We start from the raw sequence: 13765 nt of genomic DNA, 5'->3' as shown, positions 1-13765 counted from the left end.
TTGTCTTACTAAAAGTACTTTTAGTTTTAGTTATAGTTAACTAAGCCATCATTTTGCCACAAACTATATATTGATGTTTGGATGCTAAGTACAGCAATAGAGTGTCATTCTGTATTTTGTTCCACCTGTAGAATGTATGTTAACTTATACATGCAGTATATAGTTTGAGCAATAATTACAGTAATCTGCATTTTGTTATGTCTAAGACAAAGTGACAATGTATAATATGTGTACTTACGTGATGGTATAAAATGCAATATGCAAATGGAACAGTTCTTATTTGCTGAATGTGTATTGTATAGGGAACTGATACAGTGCAACATGATAAAGGAGATATTCTTTTCTGCCATTTTCATCAGCATAGCAAATTCTACTAATATATACCATATAGTACCTGGTGATGGTAATGATACCAGTAATAGTACCCTTACTCTACAGTACTATATCAACAACTACAATTTCACTTCTAACACTGAACTGTTGTTCAAGCCAGGTCAACATTACCTAAATACAACAATGATTGTGAGAGATGCTCAAAATATTAAAATGATTGGTAAGAAGACTTGCAACATAACTTGTGCTGAATCTGTAAGGATAATAGTGTTTAATGTAACCAATTTTAGACTTGAAAATGTTAATTTTCAATTTAAGAATAACCCAAGTACCAAAATGTACCCAAGCTTCAGGTTTACAGATTCATTACAAGATAACATCACATACAATGCATCAATAGTTCTCTACCAATGTACGTCGGTGATAATAAACAAGACAGAAATAAGGAACAATGCTGGTATTGCAGGAATAGCAGCTGTGAACATTATGGAAAGATCAATTATTAGTGAGGTAATAATAAGACTTACTTGCACAATGTGCCCCGAATATCTGGTACAAATTAATGGCATTGTTGTTAATTATAAAGAATGGGTTGGACAGAAGCCACATAGTTTCAGAAAAGTGCAAAATCATTTAACAATAAAAAATTTTTTATACAAATTGCATGGGTCTTGTCCAAACCATTTCCAATATGCAATGAACTTGACAATTTCACAAAAATTTTATGACCACTCTGTAATAACTATTGAAAATGTAAGATTCAGTGACCTGAATAATTCCAGTGCCTTATACTACTATATGAATACTTGTGACAGTAATTTAACAAGTGTAGTAAAAATCTCTAACTGTACAGCAATCAGAAATGTTGGAAATGCTAATCTAAAAATGTTTCATATCGTAATGTACAACCGAGAATGTGTTGACATACTCAGTTATAGGTTTACTGCTAGTTATCAATGTCTACATCATCAAGTGTTTATAAGCTTTCTTGATTGCACATTTATTAACAACAGTAACATGATGTCGATGATTTACATCGAACCCTCCAGTTCACGAGTTATAACAGGGAGTGTCAATATACTATGGTGTAACTTTTTTAAAAACAGAAATATTAACTTAATAAAAGTTGAAACTGAAAGAGAAATATATTGGCAGTTGACAAATCGGGTTTTAATTAAAGAAACTGAAATATATTCCAATACATACAATGACAACAGCAATAATTTAATTTCAGTTACAAATGGTATACTTTTACTCAAGGATATAATTGTTAGAAACAACACAAACTTAAACACCATCTTCAGGCTTCAATCCTCTCTTCTACGTCTCTATTCTTATATTGAGGTTTCAAGTAATAATGCCAGACAAGTATTAATTACAAAATTTGGATCATATGTAGTTGTTACAGAGAAGACCATTTTTAATGTATCTTATAACACTCTTTACATTGTTGCAGTACAGGAAAAAACATTTAGAATTAATTCTGAGCGTATTTGTCCAATTCAGTTTTACAGTTCTACTGGAAACTTGGACCAAGTACAGAATTACAGTTACCAGATTATAACATATGGAAATTTATATATGACATCCAAGAACTTACCAGGTGACCATGGTGATGAATCATTTGGTGATTGTACATGGCTTGCTGGCTCAGCTTTTCAAACAAAAGAAGCTAAAGATGTATTTGAAATAGTATTACAAATGGATAATGCAGTGATCAACCAAACAACTTCAGTGAGACCTGTTCCTTTAAGCGTATGCAAATGTTCCAAGTTAAATAACACCAGCAATTGTTTTACTCCTAATTTAGGTGAAATATTTCCAGGGCAGATATTAAGAGTTGAACTAATAGTACCAGAATTTTGGTTACAACAAGAGAGGCACAACTCCACAACTCTTATTGTGACAAACTCCCAGAGTGATGAGTGCACTATAGTAGATACTTCCCAGTTGTCACAAACACACTTCAATCATGGCTGTAATCAATACAGTTACACTTTGTGGCCATCCAATCTTACTTCCAACATTTGTAAACTTTTTCTTGGTTTGGATAACATGCCAGAAATGTTCTATGCACAACTTAAAAGATGTCCAAAAGGTTTTTCGTTACAAGAGGACAAGAAAGCATGTTCCTGTGATCCAACATTACAAAACAGCTCATTAATATCAATCACACCTTGTAACTTGGATGATGAAACTGTATCACGTCCTGCTAATAGTTGGATATCAGCTTATACCACAAATCATTCATATGCTTATAAAGTGTCCACAAATTGTCCATTTGACTATTGTTTACTTTACCAATCACACCTTAACTTGTCCAATCCTGACTCACAGTGTCAGTTTAACAGGTCTGGTGTGTTATGTGGACAATGTCAACATGGTCTAAGTGCTGTGTTTGGTTCATCACGATGTAAACAGTGTTCTAACATGTACTTATTCATCATCATACCAATAGCAATAGCTGGTATTATCCTAGTAACAATGCTTTTCATTTTCAACCTCACTGTTCTCAATGAGACCATCAACACACTCATTTTCTATGTGAACATAATAAACATTAACATGTTAACCTTACATCCAATATGTCAGCATGGAATATGTACAATAATTTTGTTGTTCAACCTTGACTTGGGTATTGAAACATGTTTCTACAATGGTATGGATGACTATGCTAAAGTGTGGTTACAACTAGCCTTCCCTTCATATCTCATACTGATAGCCATTTTACTTATTATAGGAAGTCGATATTCTATCATAATTCAAAGGGTGACAGCACGAAGAGCACTACCAGTACTTGCAACAATATTTCTGTTGTCATATACTAAGGTATTGAGGACAGTGTGCACTGCTCTTTTTTGGTACTACAAAGTTACTCACCTTCCTGGTAACAAAGTTGAATATTTTTGGTCTGTGGACACCACTGTTAATTTATTTGGGATCAGATTCTTGATCATGTTTGTTGTAAGTTTTATTCTCTTCCTTACTTTGTTACCATTCAATGCAGTACTGTTATTTCCAAGACTATTGTCACGCTTTAAATTTGTGAATACATTCAAGCCATTACTTGATACCTACATTGGTCCTTTCAAAGACAAAAGTTCTTACTCAACAGGGTTTCTGCTTTTAGTGAGAGTAATAGTACTTGGATTGTCAACATTATATGGAGATGGTAGTCTCTTGTCAATTGGTGTTCTAATGGGAGGGTTGCTGTGCATACAAGGATTCACACGACCTTTCAAAAATGATATAAAGAATATTCAAGAGTTACTTCTATTGTTCAACCTAATGGTAATTCATGTAGCACCTTTGTACAAGCACAATTCATTAGGCTTAACAATTTCCCAAGTACTGCTCACAATTGGTGTGGTGTACCTGATTGTGGCACTTACAGTTCACTGTATAATGTTCAGATGTAAAAACATCATATACTACTATATCAGAAGGGTTTACACAACGGTTTGCAGGAAAATAGTAGTTAAACAAAATGACAATATAGAATTACATCGTTTGAGCAGTGAGGTACCAGAGATGACATACAACTATAAAGAATTCCAGGAACCTTTGATTGGATTGGATGAATAAACATAGTTTGTATAATATACAAATGTATAAGTACGTACATGACATTTTGTGAGAGCACAATTTTATGTATATGCATAATGTACAGGCATTTGGCAGTTTCCACTGACTGCTCTATTAGGGAGTATCAATCTACTTTCATGAAATTATGCATAGTTTGAAATATCCACCTAATATGCTAGAATTATGTTGGATGTTAAAATTTCCAAGACTACTGTCATGCTTTAAATTTGTAAGTACATTCAAGCCATTGTTGGCTACATTATATTGGTTCTTTCAAAGACAAATTTTCTTACTGGACAGGGTTTCTGCTTTTAGTAAGAGTAAATGCATTTGGACTGCCAACACTAAGTGAAGATGGCAGCTTCTTGGCCGGTGTTCTACTGGGAGTGTTGTTGAGGACACATGCGTCCTTTTAAAAGTAAGATAAAGAATGTTCAAGAGTCTTTGCTGTCATTAAACCTTATGGTAATTCATGTAGCATCTTTGTACAAGCCACACACAGTAGGCTTAACAATGTCTTAGGTACTGCTAACAATTGGTGTGGTGTACCTCATTGTGGCAATTATAATCCACTGTTTAATGTTCAGGTGTAGAAACATAATATACTACTATAAGGAACAGAAACCAGTGTGTAAGCCAAAATTGAACTTCTTTTTCACTTGGAGAAGTGGTGACACTGACTACAGAAGAGATTGCAATACTGATAACAGAAGAGATGATGATGCTGATTACAGGAGAGAGGATCACAATACTGCAGCTACAGAGAAGATCGTGATGCCGACTACAAGAGAGGTGATCGCACAATCAACTTCTATGGGGGCTACTACTTTTTCATCTTTCAAAAATTTGTAATTATTAATTGTTATTTCTTTGTATTGGCTTTGTGTGTGCATGTTTTGGTTTTGTATTTGGTTTTGTATCTTTTTGTTTTTGGTTTTGTATCTATAGTTGTATTTGTGTTTTGTACTCTTCTTCTTTTGTTTACAGGAGCTCCACTAAAATTCAGTATTACACTGAGTGGGCCCCTGTTTAATAATTACAATTAGCTACAGTTACACTTGTGTAGTACACACCTATCTCACCATTATGTCAAATGTCTTAACATATACTGTACCAATCACTTAAATGTGTCAAATTTATAACTTTTTAGCTACAAAGAGAAATAAAGCCAAATCTAAATATACAGTAATTAGGCACTTTATACAGACAACGTGCATGTGGACATGCTGGACTTTATAGGTGTTGTGTATATCAATTGTTGCCATTAAATAAATGCTAAGTATAAATTGCATATTCAGTACTTTTAGCTTTGGCTTCATCAAGTTTGAAAGTTTTTTTTATTTCAGCTAAAAAATGGTGAGACACTAGCCTCACCAGTAGTGTCTACTCTGACACCCTTGATACCTACAACACACCTTACTGATAAATTAGTATGGCTCCATGTCTAATGTCTATAGACAACTTTATCACATATCCCCGGTGATAACTGGATGTGGCTCATAAAAGAAACTGGCTTGCTGCAAGACTAGACTATGACTTGTACAAAAACTGTGCATTTATAATCAGACTGAATTGGTGTGGGCATGACTCCATGGAAGCTTGTAGACAGCAATAGATACAGATTCTTACATATCTACAGATTGCGATACACCTATAGTGATAAAATGGGTGTGGCTCCATGTCAGTAACACATAATCCCTATAAGTGGATGATGAATGAAGCTGGGGCTGTACATTTCAACATCACCAAACTAAGTAATTCATTGTCACTTGTGATCTAATCCGGGTCAGACCCAGATATCTGGTTTCACTGCTGTTATCGACATCCAATTCTTCTCTGTTTGCTTTTAGAAGTGATATTTTCACTTTTTTTCTCTCTACTAAGGCTATTCTGTATACCATTTTACAGCAGCATGGGACACAGCATCAGAATTGCTAGGGGAACCCCCTCTTGAAAACGTTCATTCACAGTTTCAGGAAAAGGTACACAATTTAAAAGCCTGGCCCAGAATTTCAGTAGCAAAAGTCCACCTTAAAGTTTTGCGTGATGTATAGTAATTGAAATGTCAGCAAATTCAGCCTGAAGGGCATACCTCAGATTAGCATAACAATTCTCCATCACACCTTGCAAAAAGATCCACTTTTGTACAGTAGTTCTCCTTACCATAAACTTCCAAAACCAACCCATGATTTTTAAAATTCTGTACCTTAATGATAGCATCATAAAAGTTTCAGGAAATCTAAATCAGTTTACACTTTGAATTTTCAGACTTTTGCAAAGATGTGTGGGTGCAGTACTGTACAGGGGTATAACACAGTAAATAAAACTGTTTTTTTACAGCAAAACATATCAAGCTTATAACAGCTTAAGACAGCCTAAATTAAACACATTTAGTTTGTTCACATGTGGTAAAGTTAAAAAGTTACAGGGGATTTCAGGGGCGGATCCAGACTTTTGAAAAGGGGGGTTCCACTCTGGAATTGCAACTTCAGTCTAGCTGGAAGTCGAAGCCAGAAAAAAGGTCATCACTTACTGACAATACAGTAGCTACTCCTCACCATAGATACCCTCACCAACTATATTCCTTATTTATAACTCCATACGTAGCCTGCTACACTGCTCCCCTTAAGAATACTGTGACTGCTCTATTAGAGTATTCGATCTTGACTGCTCTATTACTACTTCATCTTTTTACTAGTATTAGAATATCTCAGGCTCTTTCAAAAGAGGGACCCTTTGAACCCCGCTGGATCCGCCCCTGATTAGGTAATCTTTGACTATAGACTCCATAAATTTGCAGAAGATGGATGTAAGACTGGTCCACTATTGAATGATTTGTTAATATGACGGACAATAGGGTGGCAATAAATTTACTCGCAGATTTTATTATAAGGATTGGCCAGCCATCTGGTCCTGGAGACTTACTGTTGTGTATGGTCATAATTTTGTCATAAACAATTTCTGGGGTAAAATTTATCGACTCAGGGGAACCACTTGGGTCTACTGTACACTGTAAAAATTTAGTATTGAATTGCTCTGCCACAATATTCACTACTTGGTGGTCAATGTAGTGACGTTCACTACAAAATTAGTAGTGAACGTCACTACACAAAAATAGTGAGTATTGTGGCAGACATTAGTAGCTAGTGACGTTCACTACATTTAGTAGTGACGTTCACTAGTTTGTTTTAACTGTGTAGGGATGGAGGTGGTATTTTCACAAGTAAAAAACACTAGAAAAGTAGTTATTGAACATAGTAGCCATTTCAGCATCATAACTAGTCGCAGTACCATCAGAACAGTGTAATTCAGTAAATAAATGCAGGGATGTGTCTTAACTTTGGAATTTACATACTGTCAAAAGCTTTAGGTTTTGATTTAACATTCTGAATTAATTGCTTTTCGTAGTCCTTTTTAAGACTGCGTGTTATGTATAAAGGTTCAATAACCTAATTTATCAAACTACCACAGGATAACTTATAATCAACTCATCACAGTTGGCACAGAACCAGTACATGGGTACTTAATCATGTCCCTGCATGTCAAGTTTACAAAACACATCTTCAGACAACTTACCTGCTGCATGCAATGTAAAACAATGACATACTGTACAATGTTCACAATGCATTGTGTACTCGTATGCTTCACTAAAGTTATAAATTACCTAATCAGCATCTTTACTAGCTTTTTACCCATGTGCCAAGGTAGTGCATGGAGCAAGTGCCAAAAGTGTTGTAAAAGTTCCCTTGTGGAGATCCTTATTGAACTGACCCATGCCCACTGTGTGCTTCATATTTCCCACCCTTAGTGTTCTACTGCCTCTGGAAGAAGCATTTAATGAAAGGTAGACAAACTGAAATATAATTTGACAATAGCCTTTCACTTAGTACAGCTTGTGTATCAACTTATCATTGATCTACTTGAGATTGTATGTGTTGTTTTGCTTAATAAAATAAACAGCACTACAATACATGAACAAAAGCTGGGTGTTACCATTAGCAGGATAACAATTATAGTGAATTATATTGAAAACATGTCTCAGGTGAATGTTCTACATACATGCTGTTTTAGTCACAATAAATATACCATACCATAACTTTACAGTACAAGTATAAGCATATAGACTTGAGCTAGTTACCTTAGAATAGTCAGCAACAGAAATTAAGTAGTAGCTACATACTGTTAATAAAGTTTTGCGTTTCAGTGTTATTATAGTGATACAGGTACGTATCTCTATTTTATTTTCATTCTGTCTAAGAGGTACTTAAAGATGTGATTTGTAATGCAACATACAATAGAATATTTCTTTCTTGTTGAATATGTATTGTAGGGTACTAACACATTGCGACATGATAATGGAGTACAACCTGATATTCTTTTCAGCCATTTTCGTCAGCATAGCAAATTCTACTAATATATACCATATAGTACCTGGTGATGGTAATGATACCAGTAATAACACTCTTACTCTACAGTACTATATCAACAACTACAATTTCACTTCTAACACTGAACTGTTGTTCATGCCAGGTCAGCACTACCTAAACGTTACAATGGTTGTGAGCAATGTTCAAAATATTACAATGATTGGTAAGAAGAATTGTACAATAACTTGTGCTGAATCTGTAGGGATAATAGTGTTTAATGTAACCAATTTTAGACTGGAAAATACTAATTTTCAATTTAAGAATTATCCAAACAACTATATATGTAGGATCAAAATGTATTCAAACGTCGGGTATACTACAGATTTTAACATCACATACAATGCATCAATAGTTCTCTACCAATGTATGTCAGTGGTAATATACAAGACAGAAATAAGGAACAATGCTGGTATTGCAGGAATAGCAGCTGTGAACATTATAGGAAAGTCTATTATTAGTGAGGTAACTATAAGAATTAATTGCACAAAATGCCCTAAAAAGCTAGTGCAAATTAATGGCATTGTTGTTCATTATAAAGAATGGGTTGGACTGGAGCAATATTGTAAGTACACTACCTTAACAATTACAAAATTTTTGTACAAAATGCATGGGTCTTGTCCAAATCGTTTCCAATATGCAATAAATTTGACATTCTCACAAAAATCTTGCAATGCTTCCCAAATTCATATACTTATTAAAGATACAATATTCAGTGACATGAATAATTCTGGTACCTTATACTACTATATGAATACTTGTAACAGTGATCTGATAAGCATAGTAAAAATCACTAACTGTAACACAATCAGAAATGTTGGAAATGATAACCTAAAAATGTTTCATATTGTAATGTACAATCAAGAATGTGTTGACATGTTTGGTTACAGCAACAGGTTTGACACTAGTTATCATTGTCTGCACGATCAAGTATATTTGAGCTTTCGTGATTGTACATTTATTAACAACAGCAACATGACATCAATGATTTACATCGAACCCTCCAGTTTACGAGTTATAACAGGGAGCATTAAAATACGACATTGCAAATTCTGTAAAAACAAAAATATTGACTTTATAAAAGTTGAGTCTGAAAGAGAAGTATTTTGGCAATTGACAAATTGGATTTTTATTGGATACACCACAATATGTTCCAATACACACAATGGTAGCAGCAATAATTTAATAACTGTTACAAACAGTATGATTTCACTTAGAAATATTACTGTTAGAGACAATGCAAAGTACAACACCATCTTCAGGCTTCAATTCTCTCTTCTACGTCTCTTCTCTTATATTGAGGTTTCAAGAAATAATGCAAGACAAGTATTAATGACCAAATTTGGATCATATGTAATTATTGCAGGGAACAGTATACTTAACATATCTTACAACACTCTTTATATTGTGGTGGTACAAGAAATAACATTTAGAATTAATTCAGAGCATGTTTGTCCATTTCAGTTTTACATGAATAAAAACTTGGACAAAGCACAGAATTACAGTTTTAAAATTATAGTAAATGGAAATTTGTATATGACGTCTAAGAAAATACCAGGTGACCATGGTGATGAGTCATTTGGTGATTGTACATGGCTTGCTGGAACAGCTTTTCAAACTAAAAAAGCTAAAGATGTGTTTGAAAAAGTATTAAAAATGAATTATACAGTGATAAACCAAACTACTACAATTAGACCCATCCCTTTAAGTGTATGCAAATGCTCAAAGTCAAATAACACCAGCAATTGTTATAATCCTAATTTAGGTGAAATATTTCCAGGGCAGACATTAAAAGTTGAACTAATGGTACCAGAATTTTGGTTACGACAAGAGGGACACAACTCCACTACTCTTATCATCAAAAACTCACAGAGTGATGAGTGTGCTGTTGTAGATACTTCCCAGTTGTCACAAACACACTTCAATCGTGGCTGTAATCAATACAGTTACACTTTGACACCATCCAATCTTACTACTAACACTTGCAAGCTTTTTCTTGGTTTGGATAACATGCCAGAAATGTTCTATGTTGAACTTAAGAGATGTCCAAAAGGTTTCACCTTACAAGTCAAAGTGGACAAAATAGAGTGCTACTGTGATCCAAAAATACAGCACAGCTCATTATCAATCACATCTTGTAACTTGGATAATGAAACTGTCTTGCGTCCTGGAAATAGTTGGATAAATGCTATTGACAATCCACATAATTATTCATATAAAGTGTCCTCTAATTGTCCATTTGACTATTGTTTACTTCACCCATCATACCTCAACTTGTCCACTTCTGACTCACAGTGTCAGTTCAACAGGTCTGGTGTCTTGTGTGGACAATGTCAGCATGGTCTAAGTATTGTGTTTGGTTCATCACGATGTAAACACTGTTCTAATATGTACTTATTCATCATCATACCAATAGCAATAGCCGGTGTTATCCTAGTAACAATGCTTTTCATTTTCAATCTCACTGTTCTCAATGAGACCATCAACACACTCATTTTCTATGTGAACATAATAAACATTAACATGTTAACCTTACATCCAATATGTCAACATGGAATGTGCACAATAATTTCATTGTTCAACCTTGACTTGGGTATTGAAACATGTTTCTACAATGGTATGGATGACTATGTTAAAATGTGGTTACAACTAGCCTTCCCTTCATATCTCATAATGATAGCCATTTTACTTATTATAGGAAGTCGATATTCCATCATAATTCAAAGGGTGACAGCACGAAGAGCACTACCAGTACTTGCAACAATATTTCTGTTGTCATATACTAAGGTATTGAGGACAGTGTGCATTGCTCTTTTTTGGTACTACAAAGTTACTCACCTTCCTGGTAACAAAATTGAATATTTTTGGTCTGTGGACACCACTGTTCATTTATTTGGGGTTAGATTCTTGATCATGTTTGTTGCAAGTTTTATTCTATTTCTTATTTTGTTACCATTCAATGTGGTGCTGGTATTTTCAAGACTATTGTCATGTTTTAAATTTGTGAATACATTCAAGCCATTACTTGATACCTATATTGGTCCTTTCAAAGACAAAAGTTCTTACTGGACAGGGTTTCTGCTTTTAGTGAGAGTAATAGTACTCGGATTGTCAACATTATATGGAGATGGTAGCCTCTTGTCAATTGGTATAAAGTAATGTTTCATATGGTAATGCACAACCGAGCATGTGTCAACATGTTCAGATATGTGTTTGCTGCTGGTGAACAGTGTCTACACAATCAAGTATATTTAAGCTTTCTGAATTGCACATTTATTAACAACAGCAACATGAAGTCGATGATTTACATTGAACCCTCCAGTTCACGAGTTATAACAAGTACAATCGCTATAGTACATTGCATTTTCTGTAAAAACAGAGATATCAACTTTATAAAAGTTGAATCTGAAAGTGTAATATTCTGGCAGTTGACAAATTGGATTTTTATAAGAAATACTGAAATATATTATAATACACACAATGACAGCAGCAATAATTTAATTTCAGTCACAAATACTGTGATTTTACTTAAGGGCCACATATACATCAGAAACAATGAAAACTACAACAGCATTTTTAGGCTTCAATTCTCTCTTCTGAGTCTCTATTGGTATATTGAGATTTCAAGTAATTATGCAAGACAAGTATTAATGACCAAATTTGGATCATATGCACTTATTAATGAGAACACCACTCTTAAAGTATCATATAACACTCTTTATATTTTTGCGGTGCAGGAGAAAATATTAAGAGTTAATTCTGAGCGCATTTGTCCATTTCAGTTTCACAACTATGATGTTAACAATTTGGACAATGCACAAAATTACAGTTATCAAGTTATAGCAAATGGAAATTTATATATGACATCCAAGAACATACGAAATTATGAAACATTTAGTGACTGTACATGGGTTGCTGGTACAGCTTTTCAAAAGAAAGATGCTAAAGATGTATTTAAAACAGTATTACAAATTAATAATAATACAGTGATAAGCCAAGAAATGTCAGTGAGACCCATCCCTTTAAGTGTATGCAAATGCTCTAAGTTAAATAACACCAGCAATTGTTCTATTCCTAATTTAGGTGAAATATTTCCAGGGCAGACATTAAGAGTTGAACTAAAAGTACCAGAATTTTGGTTACAACAAGAGAAGCACAACTCCACAACTCTTTTTGTGAAAAACTCCCAGACTGATGAGTGCACTATAGTAGATACTTCCCAGTTGTCACAAACACACTTCAATCATGGCTGTAATCAATACAATTATACTTCCAATCTTAATAACAGCACTTGCAAACTTTTCCTTGGTTTAGATAACATGCCAGAAATGTTCTATGTAAAATTTAAGAGATGTCCAAAAGGTTTTGCCTTGCCAGTCAGTGAGGACAAGAAAGTATGTACCTGCGATCCATTAATACAGCACAGCTCATTATCAATCACATCCTGTAACTTGGATAATGAAACTGTCTTGCGTCCTGCTAATAGTTGGATAAATGCTACTGATAATTCACATAATTATTCATATAAAGTTTCCTCTGTTTGTCCGTTTGACTATTGTTTACTTCACCCATCGTACCTCAACTTGTCCACTCCTGACTCACAGTGTCAGTTTAACAGGTCTGGTGTGTTGTGTGGACAATGTCAACATGGTCTAAGTGTTGTGTTTGGTTCATCACGATGTAAACACTGTTCTAACATGTACTTATTCATCATCATACCAATAGCAATAGCTGGTATTATCCTAGTAACAATGCTTTTCATTTTCAACCTCACTGTTCTCAATGAGACCATCAACACACTCATTTTCTATGTGAACATAATAAACATTAACATATTAACCTTACATCCAATATGTCAGCATGGAATATACACAATAATTGCATTGTTCAACCTTGACTTGGGTATTGAAACATGTTTCTACAATGGTATGGATGACTATGCTATAATGTGGTTACAACTAGCCTTTCCTTCATATCTCATATTGATAGCCATTTTGCTTATTATAGGAAGTCGATATTCCATCATAATTCAAAGGGTGACAGCACGAAGAGCACTACCAGTACTTGCAACAATATTTCTGTTGTCATATACTAAGGTACTGAGGACAGTGTGCATTGCACTTTTTTGGTACTACAAAGTTATTCTTCTTCCCAGTAATAAAACTGAGCTGTTTTGGTCTGTGGACACTACTGTTCATTTATTTGGGATCAGATTTCTGATCATGTTTGTTGTAAGTATTATTCTCTTCCTTATTTTGTTACCATTCAATGTAGTGCTGTTATTTCCAAGAATGTTTTTGGCACGTTTTAAATTTGTGAGTACATTCAAGCCATTGTTGGATACTTATGTTGGTTCTTTCAAAGACAAATTTTCTTTCTGGACAGGGTTTCTGCTTTTAGTGAGAGTAATTGCATTTGGACTG

The 13765-nt window shown here is 34.3% G+C and overlaps 2 protein-coding genes across 4 annotated transcripts in view; one reads left to right on the top strand and one right to left on the bottom strand.

The window, feature by feature from the left end:
• Positions 1–13765, bottom strand: part of LOC136265242 (NACHT, LRR and PYD domains-containing protein 3-like) — a 151479-nt gene that overhangs the window by 59133 nt on the left and 78581 nt on the right. The gene's annotated exons all lie outside the window — the stretch shown is intronic.
• LOC136265125 (uncharacterized) lies at positions 98–5073 on the top strand. 2 transcript variants are annotated; one of them, XR_010705404.1, is made up of 2 exons: positions 98–553; positions 4506–5073. XR_010705404.1 is itself a non-coding variant. In XM_066059923.1 (2 exons), the coding sequence occupies exon 1, from the start codon at positions 670–672 to the stop codon at positions 3916–3918; it is 3249 nt and encodes a 1082-aa protein (XP_065915995.1). In that variant the 5' UTR covers positions 588–669; the 3' UTR covers positions 3919–4336; positions 4506–5073. The 2 variants fall into 2 exon arrangements, 1 of the variants encoding a protein (XP_065915995.1); XM_066059923.1 differs by lacking the exon at positions 98–553 and adding an exon at positions 588–4336.

The sequence above is a fragment of the Dysidea avara genome, chromosome 1 (genome assembly GCF_963678975.1).
Source record: "Dysidea avara chromosome 1, odDysAvar1.4, whole genome shotgun sequence".
Lineage (NCBI taxonomy): Eukaryota > Metazoa > Porifera > Demospongiae > Dictyoceratida > Dysideidae > Dysidea > Dysidea avara.
The sequence above is the reverse complement of the archived record's forward strand: the minus strand, read 5'-3'. Positions and strand labels throughout refer to the sequence as shown.

Bases quoted from the DNA above. Each gene is read 5' to 3' on its own strand.
- LOC136265125 (XM_066059923.1), top strand. From the start codon at position 670: ATGTACCCAAGCTTCAGGTTTACAGATTCATTACAAGATAACATCACA.